Raw genomic sequence first — 26,805 nt, 5'->3', positions numbered from 1 at the left:
AACAAGGTCAAACTTTGATGCTCAAATTAGAGCATAGTCCCAAGAAGAGAATGGGAAAACTATGATATCGTTTGGCGCTATTTAGGAGGAGGCACTAAGAGAAAAGAAGGATTTACCGGCAAAAAAAAGGTCTGATAATCCTAAGGACTGATACTTCTAGGACTAGATCTGAATATAACATATATATAAATAATTTGCTCTTGTAAAGAGACATTGAGCTTAAATCGATGTGTACATTTTGTAGGTCATGTCCCAACCTCGTATTTGATATGACACTTAATTAAATCGATAAGAAATTATATCTTCGATCCAGTTTTCCCTCACTAACACGACTCCTTAATTTCAAAAATTTTCCATTCAGGAAAAAAATAGCTTCCGCAAAATTGTAAATAACTAAACTATTTCCTAACCCAAATATATAATTTAGACTATGTCATAAATTAAGCGCCTCACTTCACATACGGGGAAATGTAGGGAAACTGATGTCATCATAGTCCAAATGAACAGGAAGAGCTATAATAAAATAAGGAAAGGATCAACGTATTAAAATGCCGGGACATTGATGCCATCATAATCCACATGAACAGGAAGAGCTAGCTATAATAAAATAAGGACACAATCGGCGTGGCAAAACGCTAGGAAATTGATGACATCATAGTCCACGTGAACGGAAAGTGTTATCTATGATAATGTAAAGGAAACGATCGGCGTGGCAAAAAGCAGCGAATCCATCATAGCCCACATGAACAGAAAAAAATTTATTACTCCCCGTCTCACGTAATTAGCATGGCAATGTGGTCTTTTTCTTTTTTAAGTTTATCCATATTCACACTATTGGCATACTAGAAGACTGAAATAGCAGTCATTTATCCCTTGGTATATAATCATAACTCATCACTTTAGTCGAGATTAATCGATCCAAAGAATTAAACATTTAATATCAACTAAACAAACGAATGGTTATTTTGTTATTTTCATATAAATTTTATAATAAATATGAACAAAGATACACATTATCATTCAAACCTTATCAGATTACTTTTATTTGTTTGTTCCATTTACCGTGAAAAGGACGCACGATTCATGATTATATTCTATTAAAATTTTCCTTCTAAGCCTGCTGCATTCTCATACTCCTGCTCAAAAAAAAAAAAGCCAAAATCCTACCTAACCACTATCATCGATATGTGCGTGTTAAACCAAATTCGTAAGATAGTTTTGACAAAACTAAATAATTTTTAAAAATATATATATATAATTATAAAGAGTAAAGTGACGTATTATTTCATAAATAAAATTTTAAAAAATTATGTTATAAATTCTAAATTCTATCATATAAATAAATAAATTTAAACATTTTTAAAAATAATACAAAAATATATCTTTCAAAGGACATAAAGATCAAAGAGATAAAGTTTAAAAGCAAATATAAATATAAAAATATAATAATTTTGGTCTTATATAATAACTACTAGATCAATTTACAAGTCTAACCAAAATTATTATATAACTATTTTTAATTAAAATTAAATGTTAAATTAAATTTTTTAATATAAATAAATAAATTCACTCTGTAAAATGATGAAGGAATCAAACAATTTAAAAATAATATAAAAATATTACATAATTAATTTGGATAATATTTTTCAAATTTGTATTATAACAAATTTATATTATTATTTTTTACATTTTAAAAAAACTTGTATAATTTTTATAATTTATATGGATAAATTGCTTAACCATTTTTTCTGCAAAAGGTGAAATTCATCACCCTAGGTCCTACACGATTGGTCCTATGACCATCTGTGAGGAGATAAATCAAAAAACTACAATTGATCACGACGAATGAAAATTTTATCTTAGCTTCATCAAGATTAGAACTCTTGTCCTCTTTTACTTAGTCATAACTAACTCAACTATGCCCTGAGGGTTAAATTGTTTAACCACGTGCATTATATCGGTTGTTATACAAAATTTTTATTTAGACGGATTTATAAGAATATATTAGAATTAAAAAAGTAAAATTGATTAAATAAGCTTTTCACCTTAATGATAATTTTTAAAAAGCATGATTTAATGAAGTGCACCATTTTGATTTTCGTCTATAAAAGTACGTCTACGTAATTATTTAATTGTCGGCCGGACGTGCTTTTATTCAAAGGTCCTATCTCAATCTTATCCTACTCCTTGGCTTTCTCCTCACTCATCATCGCCTTTTAGCCAGCCAGGTGTTAGTGCTAGTGCAAAACTGCAAATAATGCGGGGGATTAGGGATACGTGTCCCTCCACGCGTCCGTTGATACTTTTCAGTTGTGGTCAACCAAGACGGAGATAAGATGCATGGGGTCGAAAGAATATTGCGTTGCAATATGAAGCTCTATATAGAGTATGTCATCACATCAGCAAAATTCACATGATTTGCTGATGGCAAAAACTAATGCAAACAGCAGAAAGATAGACATCCATCAATCAAGGATGACACATAATGAGCATTGCCCAAACTGCCATGTGCGTAGACGACTAGGTTGATAAAGTCTTAATGTTTCAGTGAATTATATGGAATTGAAACTGAAGCATAGATGACATGCGTAGACCTATGGTCAAGCTTAATTATCAGCCCATGGACATCCAAAAAGGTGTAGGAGCCATTTTAATCAAGCCCATAGATTTGGGGGATAGCAAAGAATTTTTCCCTACAACGATCCTCATATTCTCCCAAAAACGAGGAATTGGATATTTTGTTATCTTTACTCCAAATCTTACACTTCTAGTCTGAGAAGTTTACTTGGTAAGATGCAGAATGTATATATGCATCATTTGCACGGAGTTATAATTAAAGCATTGTAAGATACTCATTGCGATAACTGAAAGAAAAAATAACTGAAGCAAAGTGGGAATGGATCGGAGATACTTACATGGAAATTGAAAGAATTCGCTATGGACAAGTTGTAAAGATGTTTATCCTCAGTCCTTTTCGACTACTAAGATAATGAATTATCTGCAACAAATATTAGCTCTTACTTTATTTTAACTAAAAAAACTCAACCATTCACTCACAGAAATGTTACAGGAAGCAGAATACACACGGCAGCATAGACAACAAAACAAATATGAAATGAATGGAAAAATGGATTATTTTTCTTGCTTTAACATCTAAGATAGTCCACATATATCCCTTTCATCAATGCTAGGAGAAACCTTGAAAACATGGGCAAGGTGCAGTAAACCATCAATTATTAGTGATCACTTGAGTGGCATTTTGTACTAATTAAGCCAAGAGATGCTAAAACATTGATATTTGCATTCACTACAAGTGCTTAGATTGGATGCACTCTCATTATTTGCATGATAACTCTAGTTTAAATAGTCGTAGTCCAAAGCATCAATGTTTTTGCTGATGTTTGAATAGCTTAGTATCTATCAAAAGTGTCAATTTAAGTATCTAATGTGTCTATTCTTAAAGTTTCTTATAGATAATCAATTGAGATAACGGGTTCCCGTTCTGAGTGTTGGTGTTTTGATGGTGATCCCTGACACAGATTCAAGTGTCGGAGTTCCTAGATACTACATAATATAGGATAATACTGAATCTACCAGGCATCTTGTTATTGAGTGCTAATGGGGGTCCATTAAAGAAAAATGAAAAGATTCCAAATTAAAGAGGAAATAGTGATGCAAAGACAAAGACAGAAGATGATTCCGTTTAGATGGCTGGAGTTTCCTATGGTTCAATTACGAATTAAAATTGATTAGTCATTAGATAATAGGATCAAATTTCATTACATAAGCACGATAACCAAATTCAAGCGGAGTTACCAAGCTTAGTAAACAGTGGCAAAATGTATATCTACTCAATTGAAGACTACAATGTCAATACTGTTCTTATATATGGTGCTGAACCAGAAATTCCACCTTCCTTGTTTATATACTAATCTATGGCAATAACTAAAGTAGAAGAACAAAATAAATCAGATCAACATAGTTAAACGTGTTTGTTGCAGCTTCTAATAGGCTAACTCTTAGTCCTCATCTAAACTTAAGTTGATCTAGAATTTTTGAAAAGTGATTTCCTGAATACATCTCAAATCTGGAAACAGTGTCCTCTGAATTTGTCCATATAAGTATAGCAAAAGAGCAGTTACAAATCACCCCGCGCGTCACTAACAATAGTTACTGTATTTTACATCCCTCGTATCAAAACGTTGTTGTCTTAGACTAATGATAAAGCTTCAGCCAGAATAAGAATCTTGCAATCTATATTTTCAACACAAATTTCGGGAGGGAGGTAACTGCGAACTCAACAGTATTTATTTATCTGTATTAGGATAGCAGATTATAAACAAACAAACAAATACGAGATAGCATTTTGCTAATGGAAGTGTAAGACTATAAATAAACGAACAAATACGAGATAGCATTTTGCAACGAGAGAGAATAAACTAAGTCAGTCAAATGGAGAAAACAAACCTTAATCTCTATCACCAGCGGCCAACGAACCGTCGTGATTCCGTATCATCACTAGATAAAATATCACAATACATAAATCAACCCTGCGATCAAAAGTAGATAGTATCAACGAGTTAAACATTCAGCGAAGAAGAAGCAAGAGCGACCGGTCCAGAAGAAAAACTCAGACAAAATCATTAAAAAAAGAAAAAAAAAACGACGGAAGAAAAAACAGATCTCCTGAGCTTACCGCAAAAACTCAACGATCGTATCGCTTCCCCGATCAACATCCCAGCGAATGAAGACAAATAGTATAAACGAGAAACACTTGATGATGAGGAAGCAAGAGTGATCGATCGAGCAGAACAACTCGAACAAAATCAGTAAAAGAAATAAATCCGACGGAAGAAAAAAAAACAGATCTCCTGAGATTACCACAAACACTCAACGATCTCTATCAACATCCCAGAGAACGGAAAAAAAACAGGATAGAGATTGATCAAGAAGTACAACTCGAACAAAATTATTGAGAAAAAAATCCGACGGAAGAAGAATAGAGACCTGAGCTTACCACAAAAACTCACGATCGTATAGCTTTGCTGATCAACTTTTCAGAGAACGAAACTAGATCACATCGAAAAAATATAGATCGGATCGAAAAACAGGCGGCATTGGCCGAAGGAAGCGACTACTTCCACCATCTCGCCGCTGCCTCATGGCAGAGGAATAAAAATAGGAGCAACCGACTCTAACATCGATCATGCTTTCTAATATATAGGCCTCCGCCTTGAGTGAGGATTGTATACACACGATACCGATATCTCTATACTTACAATTCGAGCGTGCGCCTTTCGATTTGTTCTAGCATCGGATCTGCTCCGTCCATGTTGTGAGGCGATGCAAGGAAAACGACTTGATAATGGAATGGACGTCTGTGATATACGGTAGAACAAATCGAGGGATGTGATGAGTTCGTACTAATTAGGTTCCTTCTAACTTTTCAGATAAGGCTCAAAAATATCTCTATTGCAGACTGTAATGTTTATATTTTTATTATTGTTAAAAGAGATATATATATATATAATGTTTGATTTTTGTTAATTATCACACATTCATTGTCATACATGAAAATCGTTCTTTTTGCTTTGTCATATATATGAAAGTCTCGACGTCGTACAGTTGGCAGATTACCTGTAAAAAAAAAAAGTGTTTTGCTTTAACATTAAAAACTGCAAATTAATAAAAGTTCCAATTTAAAACTTACTCTACTTTTTCCACCTGCTAAACAACCACCCAATCGATCACCCAACCAAACCACTCTTTCAAAGGAAGGGATGGTCAATGGAAACCTCTAGAAGCATACCATCCAACCGTCCATCTTAGGCTCAACGATTAGGGTTCGCTCCCAGGACACCAACCAGAGGGGTCAACTTCTAGAGTCTTCTTCTCGACCACCAACACCGCCTTAAATTCTGAACGTGCCTCCATCTGTCTGCGTACCATTTCATGAGTTAGGGTTTCTTTCGATCGCGGCTTCCTCACGAGATCAGGCAGCTCTCTTGCGTAATTGCAATAATTTGTGAGGCAGAATCAGGACTCGTTTTCTTGGTGCTTCGTTTGATATCGTTCTCGGCGAGATCAGTAAGGTTTCGGCGCCAAGATGTTCGGGATGGCGCCGAAGAAGAGTGATAACACCAAGTACTATGAGATCCTCGGGGTGCCGAAGACTGCATCGCCGGAGGACCTCAAAAAGGCGTACCGGAAGGCCGCCATAAAAAACCATCCTGATAAGGGCGGTGACCCAGAGAAGGTAAGAATTTGATTGTTCTCCAGTTCAATAGGTGGGATCGGTGGTCTAATTTCTGATTTATGTTAGATAGTTACCACCGTTAAAATTTTTGTCGTTATTCATAGGATTCCATAGATCTATCACCAGTGTTAGATGTGTAACTATGCTAGCCTCATGCAGTTATTCTCCCTACGTTCGTTTGTTGATTAGTTGACGTCTAATTTGGAATCCTATCTGGCTGTTTTGTTTGATTTACTGTTTCCAAGGACATTATTTTTAACAATGGTTTGTAGATTGGTGAACAGGCAAAAAAATGCCTTCTTTTTAATATGAAAATTGTTCCACCGCTATGTTTGTCCTCCTTCCTGATCGGGGATAAGTGGCACCCAATTTCCATAGATATCTAATAATCTTCTCTCGGCCATCCTTTCTGGAACAATCAATGTTCATCATCGAGCTTGTGACAACATTCTCTAGGCATAATATGTTTCTTATTTTATTGGAATTTCACAAAATGAGCTTATTTTGGTTGTTATGCATCAGGCTTTCGAGAGGTTATGTCAGTGATAGTTTGTACCATGAAATTTGAGATGCTGATCAGCTATTTATCATCTGCTTTACAGTTTAAAGAGTTGGCTCAGGCTTATGAGGTTCTTAGTGACCCTGAGAAGCGTGAAATCTATGATCAGTATGGGGAAGACGCTCTCAAGGAGGGAATGGGTGGGGGCGGCGGTGGCCACAGCCCGTTCGACATCTTTGAGTCATTCTTTGGAGGGAACCCTTTTGGAGGTATTTTATCCGATCACATAATTCCACAATTATGAAGCAATGTTGTCCTAAACAATTGGTTCATCTCCCATGCAGGAGGCGGAAGCAGCAGAGGAGGACGAAGGCAGAGGAGGGGAGAAGATGTTATCCATCCCCTTAAGGTGTCCTTGGAAGAGCTGTACAATGGAACTTCCAAAAAACTTTCTCTTTCTCGGAATGCCATCTGCCAAAAGTGCAATGGGTGAGATATCTAGTAGTCTCCATTGCCTCCATCGCATTTGGAACAACAGGATGCCTAATAAATTTTGATTCTTCTGCAGGAAGGGTTCAAAATCTGGTGCTTCGACGAAGTGCTCCGGCTGTCGAGGTTCAGGCATGAAGGTTTCGATGAGGCAGTTAGCGCCTGGCATGATCCAGCAAATGCAGCACCCTTGCAACGAGTGTAAGGGGACAGGGGAGACGATTAATGAGAAGGATCGCTGTCCCAAATGTAAAGGTGAGAAGGTTGTACAGGAGAAGAAGGTATTGGAGGTTGTGGTCGAGAAGGGAATGCAGAATGGCCAGAAGATTACCTTCCCAGGCGAGGCTGATGAAGCAGTATGTTCTGCTCGATCATTCCCTACCTTTGAACGACCACAATACCTATGACTGCATTATGTGACCTTCATCCCTCTTTGTTTTTTTTTGCAGCCTGATACGGTGACCGGAGATATTGTGTTTGTCCTTCAAGAGAAGGAACACCCCAAGTTCAAGAGAAAGGGAGACGATCTCTTTTTTGAACACACTCTCTCACTTACCGAAGCACTCTGTGGCTTCCAATTTGTCTTGACACACTTGGATAACAGGCAATTGCTTATCAAGTCAAACCCTGGTGAAGTTGTGAAACCTGGTAAGATAATAATACCTTTTTGATGTATCAAAGCAGAGCTAGAATTTTGCTGAACTCAGTTCTAATGGTGAAAAAATTATGGCTGATCCAGACCAATTCAAGGCAATAAACGACGAGGGAATGCCCATGTACCAGAGGCCCTTCATGAAGGGGAAGCTGTACATCCACTTCACCGTGGACTTCCCTGATTCACTGACACCCGATCAATGCAAAGCGCTCGAGGCAGTGCTCCCGCTGAAGCCTGTATCGATGATGACTGACATGGAACTTGATGAGTGCGAGGAAACAACGTTACATGATGTTAATATTGATGAAGAAATGAGAAGGAAGCAATCCCAGGAAGCTTACGATGAAGATGACGACGCCCATGGAGGTGCTCAGAGAGTGCAGTGTGCACAACAATAAGTTCCCTACTACTGCTTGCTAGTAGATGTAATCTCGTGTTTTCTTTTTGTTATTGTTAGCTATTTACTCAGTCGCATAGAAGCTCCAGACTGTCTTAGATATTCTTGTCCTTGATGTCTCAGATAAATTTCCGATATATTACATTATTTGACCTACGTATTTAACAAATAATGTTTTAGATTCTTGTTTCTTTCTTTCTGACCACTGATAAAGGTTGCTAGCTACCTTGCGTACGTGTATACCAACAAAACTCACTCGTATCACGAATACCTATCACAAAAGAAAGTTCTATTTTTGATGTTAAGATGTTTGGGAGATCATTGTTTGAGGTTGTGAGGAACATTGAGATGAGATTTAGGATAAACGAAGGATTCAAAGAGAGACGATTGTGTTTGATAGTGAGACGGATAAAGACTTCTTCCTTTTCTTTTATCTATCAAGCCATAGATGAGGCTACGTTTCAAGAAGGTGTATGGTGCCATAACTCAAGCGAGCTTGGATTTTACTCCAAAATTCATATAAAGTGAAACGAGTTCTTCAATCCTTGAGAGGAAAATTTTGAGCATTGAAGAGGTTTGAGCTTCTGTGGAGCTATTGGCCAAGAGTGTTGGCCATTATAAATCAAGGAAAAACAGCAACGAATTTGAAACTATTCGGGTGGGGTGGTGGAGAAGATCCTATGATCTTTGGAACCTTCTACTATTGTGGTGGCCATTGAGATTTCTAAATATGCAAAAGACATGAAGTTTGGATGAGCTTATAGGTTTGTTCTGAGAGACTAGCATCACTATCATTGTTCAAATTGCTTCTCAGGGTAAGTTTGTCAATATGCCCTTCAAAATTTAAAATCTCTAGCCTATTCACTCTTTAACCACTAATACTATCAAATTATCACTAATAAATTGATCTCATGTGTTTATGACCTCATGGATCATCAAATTATTTAACAATGTTAATGATTGAGAGATAAAATAATAAAAATTTTATGGCCATTTAATGATTTAAAATTTTAAAAGATATCTTTTTGGAAAATAGATAAACCATTGAAGGTGAAATAATAATAAGTAAAAGTAGTATACTTGCTACAAAATTCATATTTTAGTGAAGGCGAACTCAATGAAGTTGTTGATAAGTTGCTTCATGTCTTCTTTTCCACTAATTGGTTAGCATGTCTAATTACTTGGAAAAGCCACATGACTTGTTACCCTAAAGACAAGCAATTGATAAACCTTCAATTGTGTTGTCATTGTTCAAAGTTTTCACAAGCAACAAGCAATCTACAAATGCAAAAAAGAAAGGGTAGACATATACAATCTCAACTGATAAAGCAAATCAATCTAAATAAAAAAGTAGTTTTATCAAATTATTGGTTCAATCAATGATGTTAATAATCTAAATCTGAACTTTTACTCAGTACTGATGTTAATTAATCACATCCTTCATGCTAATAATTAATTATTAATTAAATATGTATATGTGACACTACATGATCAATTACCCACCAGATACTTTAAAGCCTGTCTATATGCAACCATCACTTTAATTAATATCTAAATGGTTTGTTTTTGTCCCTTTTTTATATAAGTAATTAACTATATCCATGCACTAATTACTGCTCACAATAACTAATTGTTTCTTTTCAAAAGTAGTGCCAAGAACTAAAGAACAAATACAAATGACAAGTACGCAAGTCATGTCACACCTAAAAGTACCAGAAAAACAATTTTAAGCTAAAACAAATGTGAAAAATTTGGAACCTTTTCTATATGAATCCTGTCATCAGCAGTCATTTTATGATGCATCCCTTACAAAAATAATAATATTATCAGTTTAATGACCATTCCATTTTGCTCTTCAGTTTAATGATTATAATATTTGATGTATTGTGTATGATAATCAATAAGGTTATTATCACAAACATACTAATAATGATGTTTCTAAATGTTCTTAAGTTATAGTTGTTATATTTTCAAGATGATCTTATGACAATACTCTATAACATGCCATTTTTTTACTTGTAACAATTAAATTAGTAGTCAAGAATAAGAAATATATCAGAATAGATATCAATGTTACTATTTCTTTGAGTGATCTTTGTTCTTACACAGCAATTTTCCATAATGAAACAAAATATTTCTCTCTCAAAATATCCAATCAAGTTTTATACTATTCAAAATGACTATAATTGACTTAATTTCATTTATTGTGTAACTTAATTATGTGTTAACAATTAAATAGCTATAAAATTTCTATTTAACTTTTTAAAATTTTATTTTTACAAAAAAAAAATATAAAAATGAAAAGTTTTGCAACCCAAATAAGACACTTAATACAACAACTTTACATGCATGGAACCCTACCTAGCTAATCACTAGCTATCAAACATACTATGTGTTATATATAATATCAGCATATATCCAAAAACTTGAAATTATTTAAAGTTGACAAAAAAAAGTATTTGTTTTTTTTTGGCCAAATTCATTAAACAATAAGAAAACAAAAGATTAAAAAAATAAGGTGGTGGCATCTTTCTCTCTCTCTTTCTTTTTCTCTTTTTCCTCTCCAAATTAATGCAGCACTGGCTCTCCCCTTCCCCCATACACACATTGCCACATTGCCTTGTGAGTTACAGAGATTAATGTTAAGGCATCAAGGCAGTAGAATTCCTCCCACCCACTCCAATTCCACTTCTGAGCCACTACCAATCTCCATGCCCCACAGTACTAGCTACCATTCTCCTCTCTACACTTTGAGCCTGCAGCTATCTTCTATCTCAACACAATTAGGGCAGGTGAGACATAAGGGATCGGATCCCCTTCCCCTTTCCTATATATCTAGCTGTATTCTTAATTTGCTCCTCAATACTCACCTCTTTCCCTCTTGCGATCCCTTTGCTCATGTAGAGAAATCAATGTCAAACCAAGCTTTGCCTGATCAACGCATTTGCTATGTCCACTGCGACTTCTGCAACTCCGTTCTTGTGGTACAAACACTTTCACACATTTCTCTTTTCGAGATTCATTTTAGAGGTCAAGACTGTATATAATAATACTCAGAGATATAAAGGAGCCAAAGTTTCATTCAGTACTATTCAAGTACTCTTTTTAGCTAGGTTTTCGTCTAGGGTTCTAGCTAGGGTTCATCTTTATACATAGAGAAGTAAATGGAGACAGCACCATTTGACTGGTATATTAATTTCATATAAAAACATACTATATATGTACTGTCGCAGTGAATTAAAGGAATTATGATTATATTCATGATGGTTTGATAGAATAATCTCTTGAAGGTGCATGATCTCCACATGATTTTTACAGTTTGCTATTTGAATGACAAGTATAAACTCCTCAGATCTAGATCAAAACTTTGTTCTTATTTTGCATCTCTTACTTCTTTTGTTGTTGTTGTTGGTTGGAAGAAATATTATTCGATAAACTGAAAGAGAAGAAACAAAGAAATCTCTTTTCTTCTTCATCCTCCTCCTCATCATCTGGTGACATTATTGTCTTCTTTTTAATATTTATCGTCTTGAAACAGAAGTAACAAAGCCAAGCTTCTACTTCTTCTCCTTCTTCTCCTCCTCTTCCTCCTTCTCTATCATTAACGTTCAACCATTTTTCTTTTCATATTCTGAATTATTGTCTAGATCTTTCTTCTAATGTTCAAACTTTTGTTAAAAAAATAAAATTCTTCTGACTGATCCGTGAGCTCAGAAACACATTGATTTCCGAGAGCTAGCGAGTGCAACCCTTGTTTCGATCCCCTGATAGAAATAGCCTAAAAGACGAGACCTTCAGGTATATTTAGCTCCAAAAAGTAGGTATTGGGAAGGAAAAGGTAAAGCTTACACATCTATGCAAATGAAATAAAAGAAGAGATCGACTCATCATCTTTCTCTTCCCACAATGCTTATGATCATAGACCACCATGACTGCTCTTGCACTAACGTAATAAACATCATGTTCATTAAATCTTGTGTACGTAAACGAATTAAGGAAGCAGATATTGATTAATATAATAAAATGTATATATAGAATTAATTCAAAGAACAGTGAAATTGAGAGGATGAAATTTGTGCAGGTCAGTGTTCCTGGAAACAACCAGCTGGTGAGCAGTAGCGTTGTGCCAGTCCGATGTGGGCATTGCTCAAGCTTGTTATCTGTGAACATGGAAGCCTTGCTTCAGACACTCCCTTTTCATGATCATTTTCAGGTCTACCAATTTTAATCCAATCATCTTGGCATTGTTAATAGATAGATAGATAGATATGTAGTAAAACTTAATTAAAGGATTAAAGAAAAAAATGTTCAGTAATGTTAATTATAATTGAAAACAAGAGAATTAATATTAATTGTCATGATTTGTTGCTGCAGAGAGACAACATGGGATCTCATCAAGAACATAGGATGGAAAGTGGATCACCTTCCTCATTGTGCACAATGCCAAAGGGCCAAGAAGAAATTATGCTCCAAGCACAGTGTTAGATAATTATTTGATTGACTAAGATAAAGAATATTTTGGATATTATGTTAACTATTATTGAAATTTAATTTGTAGTTATTACGAGTTTCATATTCAAATTAAATTAGCAATATAATTTTCCAGCTAACTTAACTCTCTTTTTTACTGTATTAATTAGCATCAGAGAAGCGAGAACGTGTTCCCTCTGCATATAACAAGTTTATCAAGTGAGTTTTATGCATCTATTATGCTAAAAAAATAATAGTTTAAATGTAGATATATTTTCTTAAATTAAGTAGCTGAAATTATACAGGGAGGAAATACAAAGGATAAAGGCTAATAATCCAGACATCAGCCACAGAGAAGCTTTCAGTGCTGCAGCTAAGAATGTAAGTAACAATAGATAGATTGTTAGTGTATAATAATAACAGGAAATCATCATAATTATAGTGCTAAATAATGTGCTTTTGATTGTTTGTACTAATTATTTAATGTTTTAATTATTTTGTTGCAAAATATATTTTCTAATTAGCTTTTGTTGCAGTGGGCTCACCTTCCTCACCTCCATTTTGGGTTAACATTTGATAGCGACAAACAAAAGGAGATTGATGAAGCAATGGGTTCACCATGAATTAGGCCATCAGAGTTTCTAATTAATTCTGAATTATATATAATTTAAATTGCATGAATAATATCAAATATTTATATGCTGCATTAATATCTGCTGAACTGAACTTGTCAATCTTTATGACATTTGTAATGGAGAGAACTTAATTTGTTACTTGATGGCATTCAAAAGAAATTAATTATTCTCCTGGTTATTGTAATATAATATCACACATTAAAACACTGTTTACTGCAGTGATAAACTTAGTCATACCATTCTTGTTTTATCTCATCAATCAAATCTAAATTTGCATATAAATAAATATAATGGACACTAATACATACTTAAATATCACTCTAAATTTTCATTCAAATCGAGAGAGAAAATATTATTTCTAATTTTCGATCAGTAAATGTAAGGCAACAGTGCCTTGATTCCTTTAGGGAAACTCTCAAACTTGGAGATGTACCATCTTTTGGTGGCCCAACTCCTGCCCATCAAGTAGAATGCTGAACCAAGCATGAAGGAGGAGGCATTCAGAGTCTGCGCCATGAGTGCGACCCCAACCCAGATGAGTATTTCAAAGAGATAGTGTGGGCAGATGACTAGTCCAAACAGCCCACCCTCAGGGATCTTGTAGCTTAATTCGTCTCCCTTCTTTCTCAGCTTCGAGAGGAGGCAGTGATGGTACAAGTTGCCGAGCATTCCGATAGCGAACACGACTGCGCCGGCGTACTTGAGGTCCACTGCCGGCTCCGGTGCGCCCAGGGCCAGATACTGAGCGTAGAGAATGCAAACGGTGTGGATGAAATAGCTGAAGGATATCGAAATGGCTGAGTCCAGCATGATGGCCCCGCTGAATTGGTGAACGAATAGTACCTGAGGTTAAATTTATTTGTCAATCAGTCCGACAAAATCCAAAATCGATCAAACCAGTCGACTCGACCAACTAGTCTAACTAGACTAGATTAGATTAGAGTGAGTGGCTCAAGGAAATATAAGAATCATTATTTTTATACAAAATTTAAAAGGAATAAAATAACTATTCTTGTGATAATAGAACACTTGCAAATACTAATGAGAAAGTGAAAATATAACAACCCGTGACCATAAACACAACTTCTCAGTATATTAACAACTGAACACATAAATAAATAAATTTATTTATTAAAAATTATTTTGAAACATCTATGGCATAATTTATTTTAAAAAGTTTAATTAATTTTCCTTCTTACTATTGACATGGAAGTAATTTTATTTGGTCAAAAGTATATATATATATATATATATATATATTATATATAATACGTCATACTGATACTTGATTTTTTTTATCGAAAGAACATCCCACTATCTTATAAAATGATATAATTATTCTTCAGTATTGTTCATCTCCCGTCTAAATTTTAAACTAAATGGGTGTATTGTAACAGTTAAGAAGTCGTAGCTATTATTCAGTTGTAGTAACTATGATTTTATAACTGTTATAATATAAAAAAAATTAAACAAAACTCAAAAGGATGTCCCTTTTAACTAAAATTATTTGGAGTTTTCGAAAAGGATTTAAACGATATTTTTTGAATCTAAAACTTAATCATTACAGGTTTCATCCTATAATCAATTATATTGTAGATGTCTGAATGAACTTCAATTTGATATATTGTGTATTATGTGATCCAATTCGAGTTAAAAATTATAATCTCTCAAATTTGAAGTGTAACATTCACGTTGTAGTAGCTATAAAACCATAACTACTACAACTATGTAATAATTACGATTTGTAACTACTACAATTGAGTTGTCATGAAGTTATAACAATTATATATAATTTTATAACTATTATAATCTGAACATTAAATTCTAAATTTTGAAAAGTCATAACTTTAATTAACTCAACTTGAATCATGAAATCATAATATATCAAATTGAAACTCATTCAAAAATATATGATAGATGCAACCCGTAACAATCAAATTTCAAACTAAAAAATATCATTTAAAATATTTTCAAATACTCCAATTAATTTTAATCTTAACTTTTTTTTACCATATTATAATAGCTACGGTTTTACCATTGCTATAACACCCAACTAATTTAAGATTTTAACAGAAGAGATGAAGTATACTAAAGAAGGAAATTGATCAGCCGCGCACCTTCCCTACGCGATCCCGTCCGCACCTTCTCCTACCCACGCCCACTGCCGCCGCGATTTCATCGCCGTCCGGCCATCTCCGGCCGCCGGACTGGACCCAATCGACGCGCCACTGGCCGGCGCGTCGACCGGCGTCGGTCCGGCGGCCGGAGATGGCCGGACGGCGGCGAATTTGGCCGGAAACCGAGACCACAGTGACTGGCGCCGTTTCCGGCCAAATCGCGGCCGGAATTTGGCCGGATTCCGGCCGCGATTTGGCCGGAAACGGCGCCAGTCACTGTGGTCTCGGTTTCCGGCCAAATTCGCCGCCGTCCGGCCATCTCCGGCCGCCGGACCGACGCCGGTCGACGCGCCGACGAGTGGCGCGTCGATCGGGCCTGGTCCGTCGGCCGGAGATGGCCGGACGGCGATGAAATCGCGGCGGCAGTGGCTGTGGGTGGCAGAGCTGCGGATTCCGGCCGAATTCGCGGTCGTCCGGTCACCGGAGGCCGCCGGACCGACGCCGGTCGATGCGCCGTCGAGTGGTGCGTCGATCGGGCCCGGTCCGGTCGCCGGAGGTGGCCGGACGGCGGAACGGCAGCGGCGGCAGTGGGCGCGAGTCGGGTGTCGCGCACGGTTCGCGGACGAGGATTCGCGCAGTAGATCACTTCTCTACTAAAGAATATATCATTTTATCCCAAGTAAGATGTCTTTTAATAAAAATAAATAAATTCTTTTAATAAAAAATCAACCTAACACACATAAAAAATACATACTTTTAATAAAAAATCAACCTAACACGTTTGCCGTTTTATTTATAAAGGTGTGTCCAAATTCTAGCTGTTATCACAATCACGAATAAGGAAAACACTAAAGAACAATGTAAAGACAGCTAGCGCACAGTTTGGCCTTACCTTCTACGGTAGGAATTCCCAAATCTGATTCTTACCTCGAGATCCCTCTTGAGGAAATGAAGCAGGAGGGCGAGCGCGACCAAGAGGCCCCTCTCGTCGGCCACGAGGCCGGGGACAGCGAAGGCTGCGGCGGCGGCGAGCAGCGCGGGCGTGTATAAGAAGAGCATCCCGGCGCGGCTGGAGATGCGGACCCGATCGGCGCCGCCGCCTCTGGGTTTGTTGGCGTTCCAGAACTTGGAGTAGGCCAGGTGCTTGCCCCGCACCTCGGAGACGCCGATGAGGGCGAGGGAGGTGCAGCTGATCGCCGACATCGCCGTGAGGAAGATCGAAGGCGGCGGAGGGTAGAAAAGGCCCAGGCCCGTGATCGCCGACGGCATCTTCTCGCCTCCTACAGATTTGATGAAGAGGACGAGAGAGAGAGAGAGAGAGAGAGAGAGAACGTGGAGAGATGGCGAACAGAGAGGCAGACACAAAGAGAACCCGCACGACGCCCATTTGTAGCGAGCAAGATTTTAATATTTATTTATTTTTATACGGCACGTAATTTTACAAAAATAGGGAAACAATAATTATTTGAGTCAAATATATCAATTCAAAACACTTTGCCTTGACCAAATAAAATAAAATTAGTTGTTTATAAAACATTATATTATCACAAATCTATGAAAAAAAACCCATTTTTATATCTTCAAAAGACTCCTTAGAAGTGTTTCTTCAAGTTTAGGGGTGTAAATAAACTGAACCAAGTTTATAAAGCAGAGCAAATTGGAGCACTTAGACAAGGCTATTAAATATACTCTGTTCTTCCACAATGTTTTGCCCTAAAGTGAATACGGCAACAAGTAAAATCCAAATGCAAATCCATTTGTGATTACTCCCGAAGAAAATACCAAAAGAGAAGTTCAAAAATTAGTGCTTGCTGATTAACTTACTAAAGTCTAGAATACGTAAGGAATCAAGGCCTTGACATGGCTCGGGAACTCCCCGTGAAACTTGGCGAGATACCACTTCCTTGTCGCCCAGCTCCTGCCCATCAAGTAGCCCAAGGTGCCCAGCAGCACTCCCGAAGCAAACAGGGTCTGCGAGATGAGGGCGATCCCAACAAACTCAATGGCCTCGAAGAGGTAGTGTGGGCAAGCCACCAGGCCGAAGAGCCCCCCTTTGGGGATCTTGTAGGGCTTGTCCCCCTTCTTCTTGTTGTTGTTGGTTCTTAAGCCGGCGAGGAGGTGGTGGTGGTAGAAGTTGCCGGTGATGCCTGCGAGGAAGAGGAGGATGCCTGCGAGTTGCAGGTCGAGAGTTGGGGGGTGGATGGCGAGGTTCTGGGCATGGAGTAAGCAGGCAGTGGCTGTGAGGTAGCCAGCGGAGATTTGGAGGGCTGTGTTGAGGGGAACGTGGCCACTGTACTGGTGGATGAAGAGAACCTGATGAAAAATTGTGTTGTGAATATCACATCAATCTTCTATCGAATACAAGAAGATAAAGCATGAGGAAATAAGGAGGAGGAGTTGTACCTCTAGAACTCGTTTGAAGAAATGGACGAAGAGAATGAAACAGAGCAACCAGGACCTCTCGCCGGACCAGCGCTCCAGGGAGGAAGGCGGCGGCCGCGGCTGCTACCAGGGCCGGCGTGTAGATCAGTAGCATCCCTGTGCGGCTGGGGAGAAAGCGGATCGAGCGCTTGCCGCCGGAGGAGGCGGAGGGGGAGAACTTGGAGTACGTGACGTTTAGGCCCCGGGCCTCGGTGAAGCTGACGACGACGGCGAAGACACAGCCGGAGGCGAACATGCCGGCGATGAAGACCGAGGGGAGCAACGGGTAGTAGAACAGGTGTTGAAGGATCGACATGTTGACGATTTCAGATGTGTGAGTGAGAAATTGAGAAGAGAAGACTTTTTTGGTTGGTTTATTTATAGACCATGAATGGATGGATGGTCCAACGCCGTTCAATTTACGGATACAAGGAATATAAATATTTGTTTAAAAAAAGCAACAAAATCAAGTCAATTTTTCTAGAAGTTTGATCTGATTTTGTAAAAAGCTTTCATAAACTTCAAAACACGTGGAAAAGAAGCAATTTTGCAGTGTTTTTCTAAGCACAGCCAAAAGACCAAGAATAGTGAAAAGCAAGCTTTCATAAACTACGAGAACCAGAAGAAGAAAAAACTACTGTTAAAACATCAAACACATGGAGAAGAACAAGCAAAAGAAGCTCAGAGCTTGATGACGATGCTCCAAGGATTGCCTCAGGAAACAATGGGCTCACAGTTTCTGCAACGCGATCACAGCAGCAGCAGAAGGTGCAATTCCATCTTCACCGCAGACGAATCTCTTTACCTCCGCCACCGACTCCTCTTCCTTGCTGGGATCGAATAGCTCCACGCTGTGACAGCCGTCGGACTCCAAGCTCGCCACACGCTCACGCCTCTCCTCTCCAACATTCTCGCGAACTCCCTTTGCCGATCGAAGAGTGGATCTCCCGTGTGCCCTCTCACCAGGCACCGTGGGAAATTGCGCAGCCCTGCGAACAGCTTCTCCTCGTTCTTCAGCGGATTGGAGTACTCGTGGTCCCTGTCCGCGCCATCCGGCAATGCCAGCTCCCACATCAAGTCGTTCGCCGGCAAAGGTATGATCTTGTCGTCCTTCAGCCTCAACTCGGACTCAGTCCGCTCGATTCCTCCGAAGTAGGGCTGGTCCAGCACCAGCCCCACGATGTTCACGGGATCCAATGGCTCCGGGAGCGCCGCCGCGAGGACGGCGGCGTGGAAGGCGATGGCAGCGCCGGCGCTGTTGCCCATGAGAAAGCAGCGGGAGAAGTCGGCGCAGTCGGTGAGTGGGAGGGGGAGGTTTCCCTCCGTCGAGGCGCCGGTGGCATGGGCGCGGAGCCAGAGAAGGGCGTCGATGGCGTCCTCGAAGGCGGCGGGCAGGCGGTGCTCCGGGGCGAGGCGATAGTCGACGGAGAGGACGAGGGCGGGGAGTTCGGCGGCGAGGCGGGCGCAGGAAGCGTGCACAGGGCCGGAGGCGGAGCGGAAGAGGATGAATCCGCCGCCGTGGAAGTAGACTATGACGGGGAGCTTGGAGGCGGAAGGCGGAGAAGGGGAGGGAAGGAAGAGGCGGAGAGTGGTGCGGCGTGCGGGGTTGAGGGGGAGGTCGCGGCAGAGAACGCCGGCGTCGGAGGAGGGAGGAGAAAGGGGGAAAGAGAGACCTCTGGTGATGGAACCGTCAGGGTTACGGGAGATCCTCAACACCTTGTAGGGATCCATGGAGGCGCAGTCAGTGTTCTTCTAGATCCTTGCGCCACTAATCACAGTGAAGTTCGATTCTTTGACAGGATGATGAACTGAGGAAGATCCACGAAGGAACAGCTCTTGATAGAGAAGAAGTTTAGGGCATGCTCCTGCCGTCCTGTTTCTGCCATTGTCGGCTAGATCAGGAAGGGTAAATGATGGGTCGCTATCTTGTTAGTTCAATAGTTGAGAAATTGTCTATTCGCGCAGTTAACCATTGTCGGCCATGATTGCACTGTCAGTAGCTGTGATTTCGCAAGCAAACCATCAAGAAGATGAAAACATATTCGGGCTATAGTTTTTTTTTTTTTTTTTATATTAGATAAACAATAAAAATTGTCTTAGTTCTTGTGCACTTTCTTTGAAGTAAACAGGAAAGTAAAAAGGCCATAAGAAGAAGAAGGGTGCAAACCATACAAGGAAGTCAATCCATATTTTGTATTGGCTAGCATAGTAGATTATGAATTCTTAGGGGTTTCTTAAAAATTTATAAAATGGGCAAAGTATATTCTATGCCAATAATATGATCATTTAATTTTTATTTTTTTTAAAAAATGGTTGACCTAACTAGAAACCACCCAAGTTGAGCCAACTAAATCCAACTAGAGTAGTGTGTTGGTTGGTGGGCAAGTCAGTAACATGTATATCTAACACATCTTACCTCCTCATCATGAACTTAGTATGAAATGGAACACAATTGTCTCATGAGACAAGTCATACCTCATTGTTTCCGCATGTCATGATAGTCAAAGAAAAAATAGCCAACGTATTATACAATTCCAGTGTTCATAGTGACATAGAAAAAAATACCACAAATGATATTAATTATTCTACACTATCAGCAGTTCACAAGCCTAAAATAATGATCGCAGTCGAAAAACAAACAGGCTTTTCGGAATATATATATTTGCACTCACCTCATGATTACACAAATGCAATTTTAAACCAAATAACATCCATTCACAACCGGACCGTGCGAATGAGAGCTCCAACTGCAATATCAAGAACAAATGCGTATTTTACCCTCCGCAAGCTTAGCGGATGGTTTTCAGTCTATTTCAAGAATCCTCAGTTTATGTGAAAAACAAAAAAGTGAAATCAGAATCACCTAAACAAGCAACATTATTAAGAAAAATTGATAGGTAAACCATAAGTAGCACTGAGCAATATACCTAGGAAACTGATGAACGAGATGAGAACAAGGGGATACGAGGAAGAAAATGCATGAAAGAAACTTCAAGCAAAAACGCGGCCTAATTGACCAATGACTGGCCTAGGAATCAGAATAACCAACACACAGACAACATGATTAGGAAAAATTGGGAGGATAAGACGCCTACGTCTTTCACTTGGCGCTTGCCAGTTGACTGCGGAGGAGCTTGGCAGCTGCGACCATGTTGCTAAGAGCAGGCTTCACCTCACCATACTTGCGAGTCTTGAGCCCGCAGTCAGGGTTGACCCAGAGGATGTTGGTCTCTAGGACGGCCAGCATCTTGTTGATGCGGTCGGCAATCTCCTCAGTGGAGGGGATCCTCGGGGAGTGGATGTCATACACACCAGGGCCAATGCCGGCGCCGTACTTCACTCCCTCACGGAACACCGAGAGCAGCTTCTCGTCGGATCGGGAGTTCTCAATGGTGATCACGTCGGCATCCATGTCAATGATGGAGTGGATGATGTCGTTGAAATTAGAGTAGCACATGTGGGTGTGAATCTGTAAATGCAAGATGACGAATGGTTGACAAAATAATCAAAGGATATTATTCCTACACCATAAAACTTTGAATAGATTAATCATTTTTTACCCCAAAAAAAAGATTGATCATTCTCTTATAAATCATTCTTAATGGTTCCTTTTAAATCGTTCTTCCACGAAGCAAACTAATACATATCCTTTTTCTAATTAATGTTCTTAAAGTAACTATTTTATTTCACATCAAATAGGTTGAACAAACCATGTGTTATAAGTGTAAAGAGTTGAGGAAAACCTGGGTAGTGTCCTGGACGCCACAGTTTGTGATCCTGAAGGAATGAACAGCCCAGTCCAAGTAGAAAGCTTGCTCGGACTTCCGAAGAGGAAGGCCTTCACGTAGAGCAGCTTCATCGATTTGGATGACCTGTATACCAGCAGCTTCTAAATCCTCAACCTCTTTCTTGATAGCAAGAGCAATTTGGTAGCAAGTCTCAGACCTGATGGTATATATTAGGGCATTAATTAGATGCATAAGGTGAAGTATATGTCTATCTCTAGTTTATAGTGAAATTGGCTCACCTGGGTTGGTCATTCCTTACAAAGGACCAGTTGAGAATTGTGACAGGACCTGTCAACATACCCTTCATTGGGCGAGAAGTCATGCTTTGAGCTGTTTTAGACCAGAATACAGTCATTGCGTCGGGTCGGCTAACATCACCATATATGATGGGAGGCTTAACACAGCGTGAACCATAAGATTGCACCCAGCCATTAACAGTGAATGCGAAGCCCAACAATTGTTCCCCAAAATATTCAACCATGTCATTTCTCTAAGAGGAAAAGAAAACAAAATTGAAATCAGAATGACATGGGTTCCACGCTAAGCTATATGTATTCTCAGACATTCCTAATTTGAATCTAAGATAATAAGGCTCCCATGCTCACCTCAGGCTCTCCATGGACCAAAACATCAATATCGAGTTCTTCTTGGAGCTTGACAACTTTGCTGATTTCCTCTTTGATGGCCTTCACGTATTCTTCCTTAGAGATCCTGCAATATATCCAGGTGTTGAATACAAAAAATGAAAGTTCAAAGAAAAAGTTAAATAGAAGAGTAAATTTGTTGGAAAGCACCCACTTGTTTGCCTTGTATTCTCGTCGCACTCTTCGAAGATCCATTGTTTGAGGGAATGAACCAATTGTAGTAGTGGGAAGAATTGGAAGGTTGAGCTTTTTCTGCTGAGCATCTAGCCTGGCACTAACATTAGTGGGTCGGCGATGGTCAGATCCCTTCAAGGCAGCAGCCTACGCAAACCATCATTGAATTTGTTAGACATTCTGAGAAACCATAAATCAACCACAGCTTAAGATACTTACGTCTCTCTGAACTTCTTCATTGGTCACGCGAGGGGAGGACTTTCTTGAGGTCTGAGCAGAAGCATTGGCGGAGAAGAAACCCTGTTCATGCAAAACAAAAATGCAATATAAGAAAACATGTGGAAACAAAACTGTGCATGGTCAACTGATCAAGATGGCATCGACGAAAAGCATATCGCTCTAAGATCAACTTTCATGAATGACCAAAAGCTATACAAGATGTGCCAGAGTACCACCTCTGTGCCATGACTGGCACAGATGCTGTGCCATTTGATTCTATGATTCCAGATATCATAAGCTTTTGTCATCATTATGAAACCTAGAAACAGGAATCACTTTTGTAGTGAGAACTACCTCATCCTTCTCACCAGCCAACGCTTTAGCCAATGCATTTACTTCAACAACTTTTTGAGCCGCAAAAGCAAGCCATGACTTGATCTCACTATCCAGTTTTGTCTCGTTGACAAGGTCGACAGCAGTGTGCATGAGTGAGCATGAAGTTGAGACAACAAGCTTATCTACAGACAAACATTAAATAATATCAGCTGCATTTTCAACAAAAACAATAATTGGAAAGAAAGAAAAGGCACGCCACTAATACCTTTTCCAACAATGGCCTCAAGACCCGCAAGTGTACTGAGAGAGGATGCAAGATCATTTGCCCAAATGTTCCTTCCATCAACAACTCCAGCAAAAAGATATTTGCCAGCAGGGAAGCCAGCAGTCTTGATCAAGTCAAGTGTCTGGGTTCCACGAACAAGATCAAAACCAAAACCGTGGACACCCTTCAAAGCAGTAACAGTCCTGAAAAGTACAAAACGATCATGAATTCTTCCAAGAAGAAAGATCCAATATGGTATTAGTAAATATAAGCCAACTAACTTGTATGCTTCTGCAGGGATATCAGCAAAGTAAGTCTCAATGAGCACATTCAAACCACCAAGAGATGATTCTAGTTCTGCGTAAGCCTTTGTGAATGCCTCCAACTGATGAGACTGAAGATCTATGACAAGGGTTGGCTCATCAAACTGAATCCATGTAGCACCAGCTGCCTTCAGCTCAGCAATAGCTTCCCTATGTTTTTGTCATATTATAAGTACAAAATTACAAGATAAAGAGAACGTATAGAATGGTTTACAATGCTTACTTGTAAATGGGCAGAATGCTTTCCAAAAGTGAAAGGGGAGAAAATGACTTCTCGACACCTCTAGCAGGTTTTGAGAGCAACAAGTATGTTACAGGACCGATGAGAATAGGGACAGTCTCAATTCCCAACTGCATGATTTAAGAAAGATAATAAACTCAGATCATAGAATAAGTTGCTTAAAAAATTTACAGTATATAAAGCTAAAATTAACACTTTCTCCTATCTCCAATCATGATAACTCTTTGAATAGGAAGTAAATATCATGCTAATAGGATATCTAATTCATTGTAGACCTAAATCCAATATGATACTTCTAGCATTGGAATCACAAAAGAAAATTCAAATTTAACTAAAAAGAGAAGGAACCAGGCACATACCGCCTTCGCTTCCTTGTACTCAGACACTGCCTTGTGAGAGGAGTATGAGAATTTGGTGTGCGGGCCCAACTCAGGTACAATGAAATGACTATGAAGGAAATCAAACTATGTTAGTAAAAAAAAGAAGAAGAATCAACAATTTCAATCAAAAGAAGCTCAAAAATGCTTACTAGTTGGTGTCGAACCACTTGGTCATCTCCATAGCAGGAACAGAGGCATTTCCCCTAGCCATAGAGAAATAGATATCAAATCCAATCTCGCCACCAGTATAATTGTACCTCTCAGGTACAGCACCAACCATTGCTGTGGTATCAAGCACTTGATCATAGTAAGAAAATGTATTGCTGGGGATGTATTTGATTCCAGCATCAGCCATTTGCTTCCATATGGAAGATCTGAGTTCAGCTGCAACCTTTTGCAAATCATCAGCACTGCTCCTCCCATCCCAAAATGATTCTAAAGCAAATTTGAGCTCTCTCTTGGGACCCATGCGAGGATATCCAACAATGTGTGACGCCATTTTCCTATACATGTCAAGAAAATGAAACTAAGTTTTCAGGAAACAAAGTTCCCCGTCAAATGGATCTACACAATTTGTAAATTATCACTTTAATAGAAACATGAAATGATAACATCCATAACAAAGAAAGAATTAATAGCACTACACGCCCAATTAGCTACTTCAAAACTCTGGAATGCATCTAGCTTCTTATTTCACATTATCACATATGAATACCAAGTTGTTCTGAATTTAAATTAATGAAGCTATCTTTTCAATAACAACGAGGATATCAGAAAGGTGCCAACAATGCCAGAGCAATAGGTCGATCCTGTACATTGTTACCTCGTCCATCAATTGCGCAAGCAAAACCCATTAACGATAAAAATATATCATTATAATATTGTGTCAGCAGTCAAAAATTCACAGGCAACGTTAATAGCAACGAAAAACATAATGGAACTGATAACGAAAAAGATGGGGAAAACTAAACAAGGAAGCAAAGTCATCGGGGCGACAAACAGACAAAATAGGTTGAAGGTAGCAATGCCGAATGCATGTTCAATAAAGATCTGATGTCCTCAGTAATGAGACTCGAAAATAGGTAGCCCAGAGAATTGGCATAAAAACTAATCATGAACAGAAGTAAATCAAATCAACTAAGCAAACCCAGATCTATACGTTACGATACTGAAAAATGATGGCACGTGAACTAGGCAAAAAGGATTCACTCTTTTTTAGGCAAAAACGTCAGATCTACGTCGTTCTAATCATGAGTAACCCAGAAAGATGAGTGGATCTAACATTTCAATTGAGCAGAAAGGTTCGCCGGTCAGCTCGAAAGAATATTCACGATAAATAGTTGCATTCAAAAACAGATCTGGAAGCAAACAACCTACTCATCCAGATCTAGAACGAACAAATACAGATCCAGAGTGGATAAATCTCCGGAAGAAATTCCGCCAAAAAGATAGCTCATAAAACAAAATGAAGAAGATCCACCACATGATGCAGAAATCAAATCTCAAATCGTTAGCAAAGATCACTAACCAGTAAGACCTCAACGAAACCAAAGTCAAGATGCTTCTAGGTCGGATCATACCGAGAAAAGTGCTCTACTTAGATCTTAAAACGAAAACTATGATGGAAGGAGAACGCGGATCGAGTGGAGACCGGAAATCGCGAGAAGAGAGAGCTCACCTTGGAGAGCGGAGAAGGAAGCGGTGCCAACGAAGAGCAATGGATCGCGAAGCGACAGGCGCGAGTGTGAGAGGGGGTCTGTGGCGCCTTTTATAGGCAGCTACTCAGATGCATCGCACCAACAAAGGTAATAAAACCAAATGTTTAATTATTATTATTTAATAAAACATAACTAAAATGGGTAAATGTAATGTAATTTGCAAATAAAAAACTTCACTTGATCTTTCGCGCTTTAATTAACTTTTTTTTATCGTTTTTCCATCTAACTATTATAAATTATTCTTTTAAATTTAATCATTCTAATAATAATAAATTGGTTTATGTTGCACACTTTAAATAAATTGAATATTTATTTATATCCATTCAATATAAAATTATTTAAAATAAATAAATTTAAATATATTATTAAATTAACTATATAAATATTTATTAAGAATAATTACGAATTATTCAAAAATAATACGAATAAAAATTATGAATTATATTCATACTAAATGAATAAGTTTATCAAACTCATTAATCAATCAATTTAAACAATCAAAAAATCCCAAATTGAAATCTCAAGAACAAAACGAACAACTTCACTAAATCAAATTTAATCAACTGTTTTAGCAATTTAATTTATTTTAATTTTGATTGAGTAATATAAAACTTAGCTCAACTTAATTATCTCGTTTATGGCCCTAAGGTTCAATCTAATTTCAACATACTAATAAGGAATTGGTGGATGGTAGGTGGATGAGTTGGCGAGATGATTAACACTACCGGTTAAGAAAGAATATTTAGTCCACAATTTAGCAAACACAAATTAATTAAGG

At 38.5% G+C, this 26,805-nt stretch overlaps 5 protein-coding genes and 1 pseudogene across 5 annotated transcripts; 2 read left to right on the top strand and 4 right to left on the bottom strand.

Annotated features, from left to right (window-relative positions):
* Window positions 1-5,958: 5,958 nt before the first annotated feature.
* On the top strand, window positions 5,959-8,485 carry LOC141832050 (dnaJ protein homolog). Its single transcript, XM_074719520.1, has 6 exons — window positions 5,959-6,256; window positions 6,859-7,024; window positions 7,100-7,244; window positions 7,324-7,600; window positions 7,694-7,892; window positions 7,984-8,485. Exons 1-6 carry the CDS (start codon window positions 6,107-6,109, stop codon window positions 8,295-8,297), a joined length of 1,251 nt encoding a protein of 416 aa, XP_074575621.1. The 5' UTR covers window positions 5,959-6,106; the 3' UTR covers window positions 8,298-8,485.
* A 2,719-nt stretch (window positions 8,486-11,204) lies between these two features.
* LOC141832561 (protein YABBY 2-like) lies at window positions 11,205-13,389 on the top strand. The gene is made up of 6 exons (XM_074720051.1): window positions 11,205-11,280; window positions 12,378-12,509; window positions 12,671-12,776; window positions 12,937-12,985; window positions 13,072-13,147; window positions 13,303-13,389. Exons 1-6 carry the CDS (start codon window positions 11,209-11,211, stop codon window positions 13,387-13,389), a joined length of 522 nt encoding a protein of 173 aa, XP_074576152.1. The 5' UTR covers window positions 11,205-11,208.
* A 268-nt stretch (window positions 13,390-13,657) lies between these two features.
* LOC141832303 (uncharacterized) lies at window positions 13,658-16,855 on the bottom strand. Its single transcript, XM_074719794.1, has 2 exons — window positions 16,446-16,855; window positions 13,658-14,244 (listed from the first exon to the last, which is right to left on the bottom strand). The coding sequence occupies exons 1-2, from the start codon at window positions 16,785-16,787 to the stop codon at window positions 13,771-13,773; spliced, it is 816 nt and encodes a 271-aa protein (XP_074575895.1). The 5' UTR covers window positions 16,788-16,855; the 3' UTR covers window positions 13,658-13,770.
* A 152-nt stretch (window positions 16,856-17,007) lies between these two features.
* LOC141832365 (uncharacterized) lies at window positions 17,008-18,287 on the bottom strand (annotated as a pseudogene).
* A 149-nt stretch (window positions 18,288-18,436) lies between these two features.
* LOC141832258 (putative carboxylesterase 8) lies at window positions 18,437-19,791 on the bottom strand. The gene is given in 2 exon segments (XM_074719753.1): window positions 18,437-18,821; window positions 18,824-19,791. Coding segments are annotated over 2 exon segments (999 nt in total). The 5' UTR covers window positions 19,671-19,791; the 3' UTR covers window positions 18,437-18,669.
* A 996-nt stretch (window positions 19,792-20,787) lies between these two features.
* LOC141831614 (5-methyltetrahydropteroyltriglutamate--homocysteine methyltransferase 1-like) lies at window positions 20,788-26,058 on the bottom strand. The gene is made up of 13 exons (XM_074719006.1): window positions 25,988-26,058; window positions 24,459-24,812; window positions 24,289-24,376; window positions 23,912-24,039; window positions 23,647-23,838; window positions 23,366-23,568; window positions 23,119-23,282; window positions 22,765-22,845; window positions 22,526-22,692; window positions 22,333-22,438; window positions 21,967-22,217; window positions 21,683-21,884; window positions 20,788-21,408 (listed from the first exon to the last, which is right to left on the bottom strand). Exons 2-13 carry the CDS (start codon window positions 24,806-24,808, stop codon window positions 21,040-21,042), a joined length of 2,301 nt encoding a protein of 766 aa, XP_074575107.1. The 5' UTR covers window positions 24,809-24,812; window positions 25,988-26,058; the 3' UTR covers window positions 20,788-21,039.
* Window positions 26,059-26,805: the final 747 nt, after the last annotated feature.

This window comes from Curcuma longa, chromosome 7 (assembly GCF_044706935.1).
Source record: "Curcuma longa cultivar G26 ecotype Majalengka, Jawa Barat chromosome 7, ITB_CL_G26_1.1, whole genome shotgun sequence".
In the NCBI taxonomy this organism is placed as follows: Eukaryota; Viridiplantae; Streptophyta; class Magnoliopsida; order Zingiberales; family Zingiberaceae; genus Curcuma; species Curcuma longa.
Note: the sequence above shows the minus strand (reverse complement) of the source record. Positions and strands in the feature narration are given on the sequence as shown.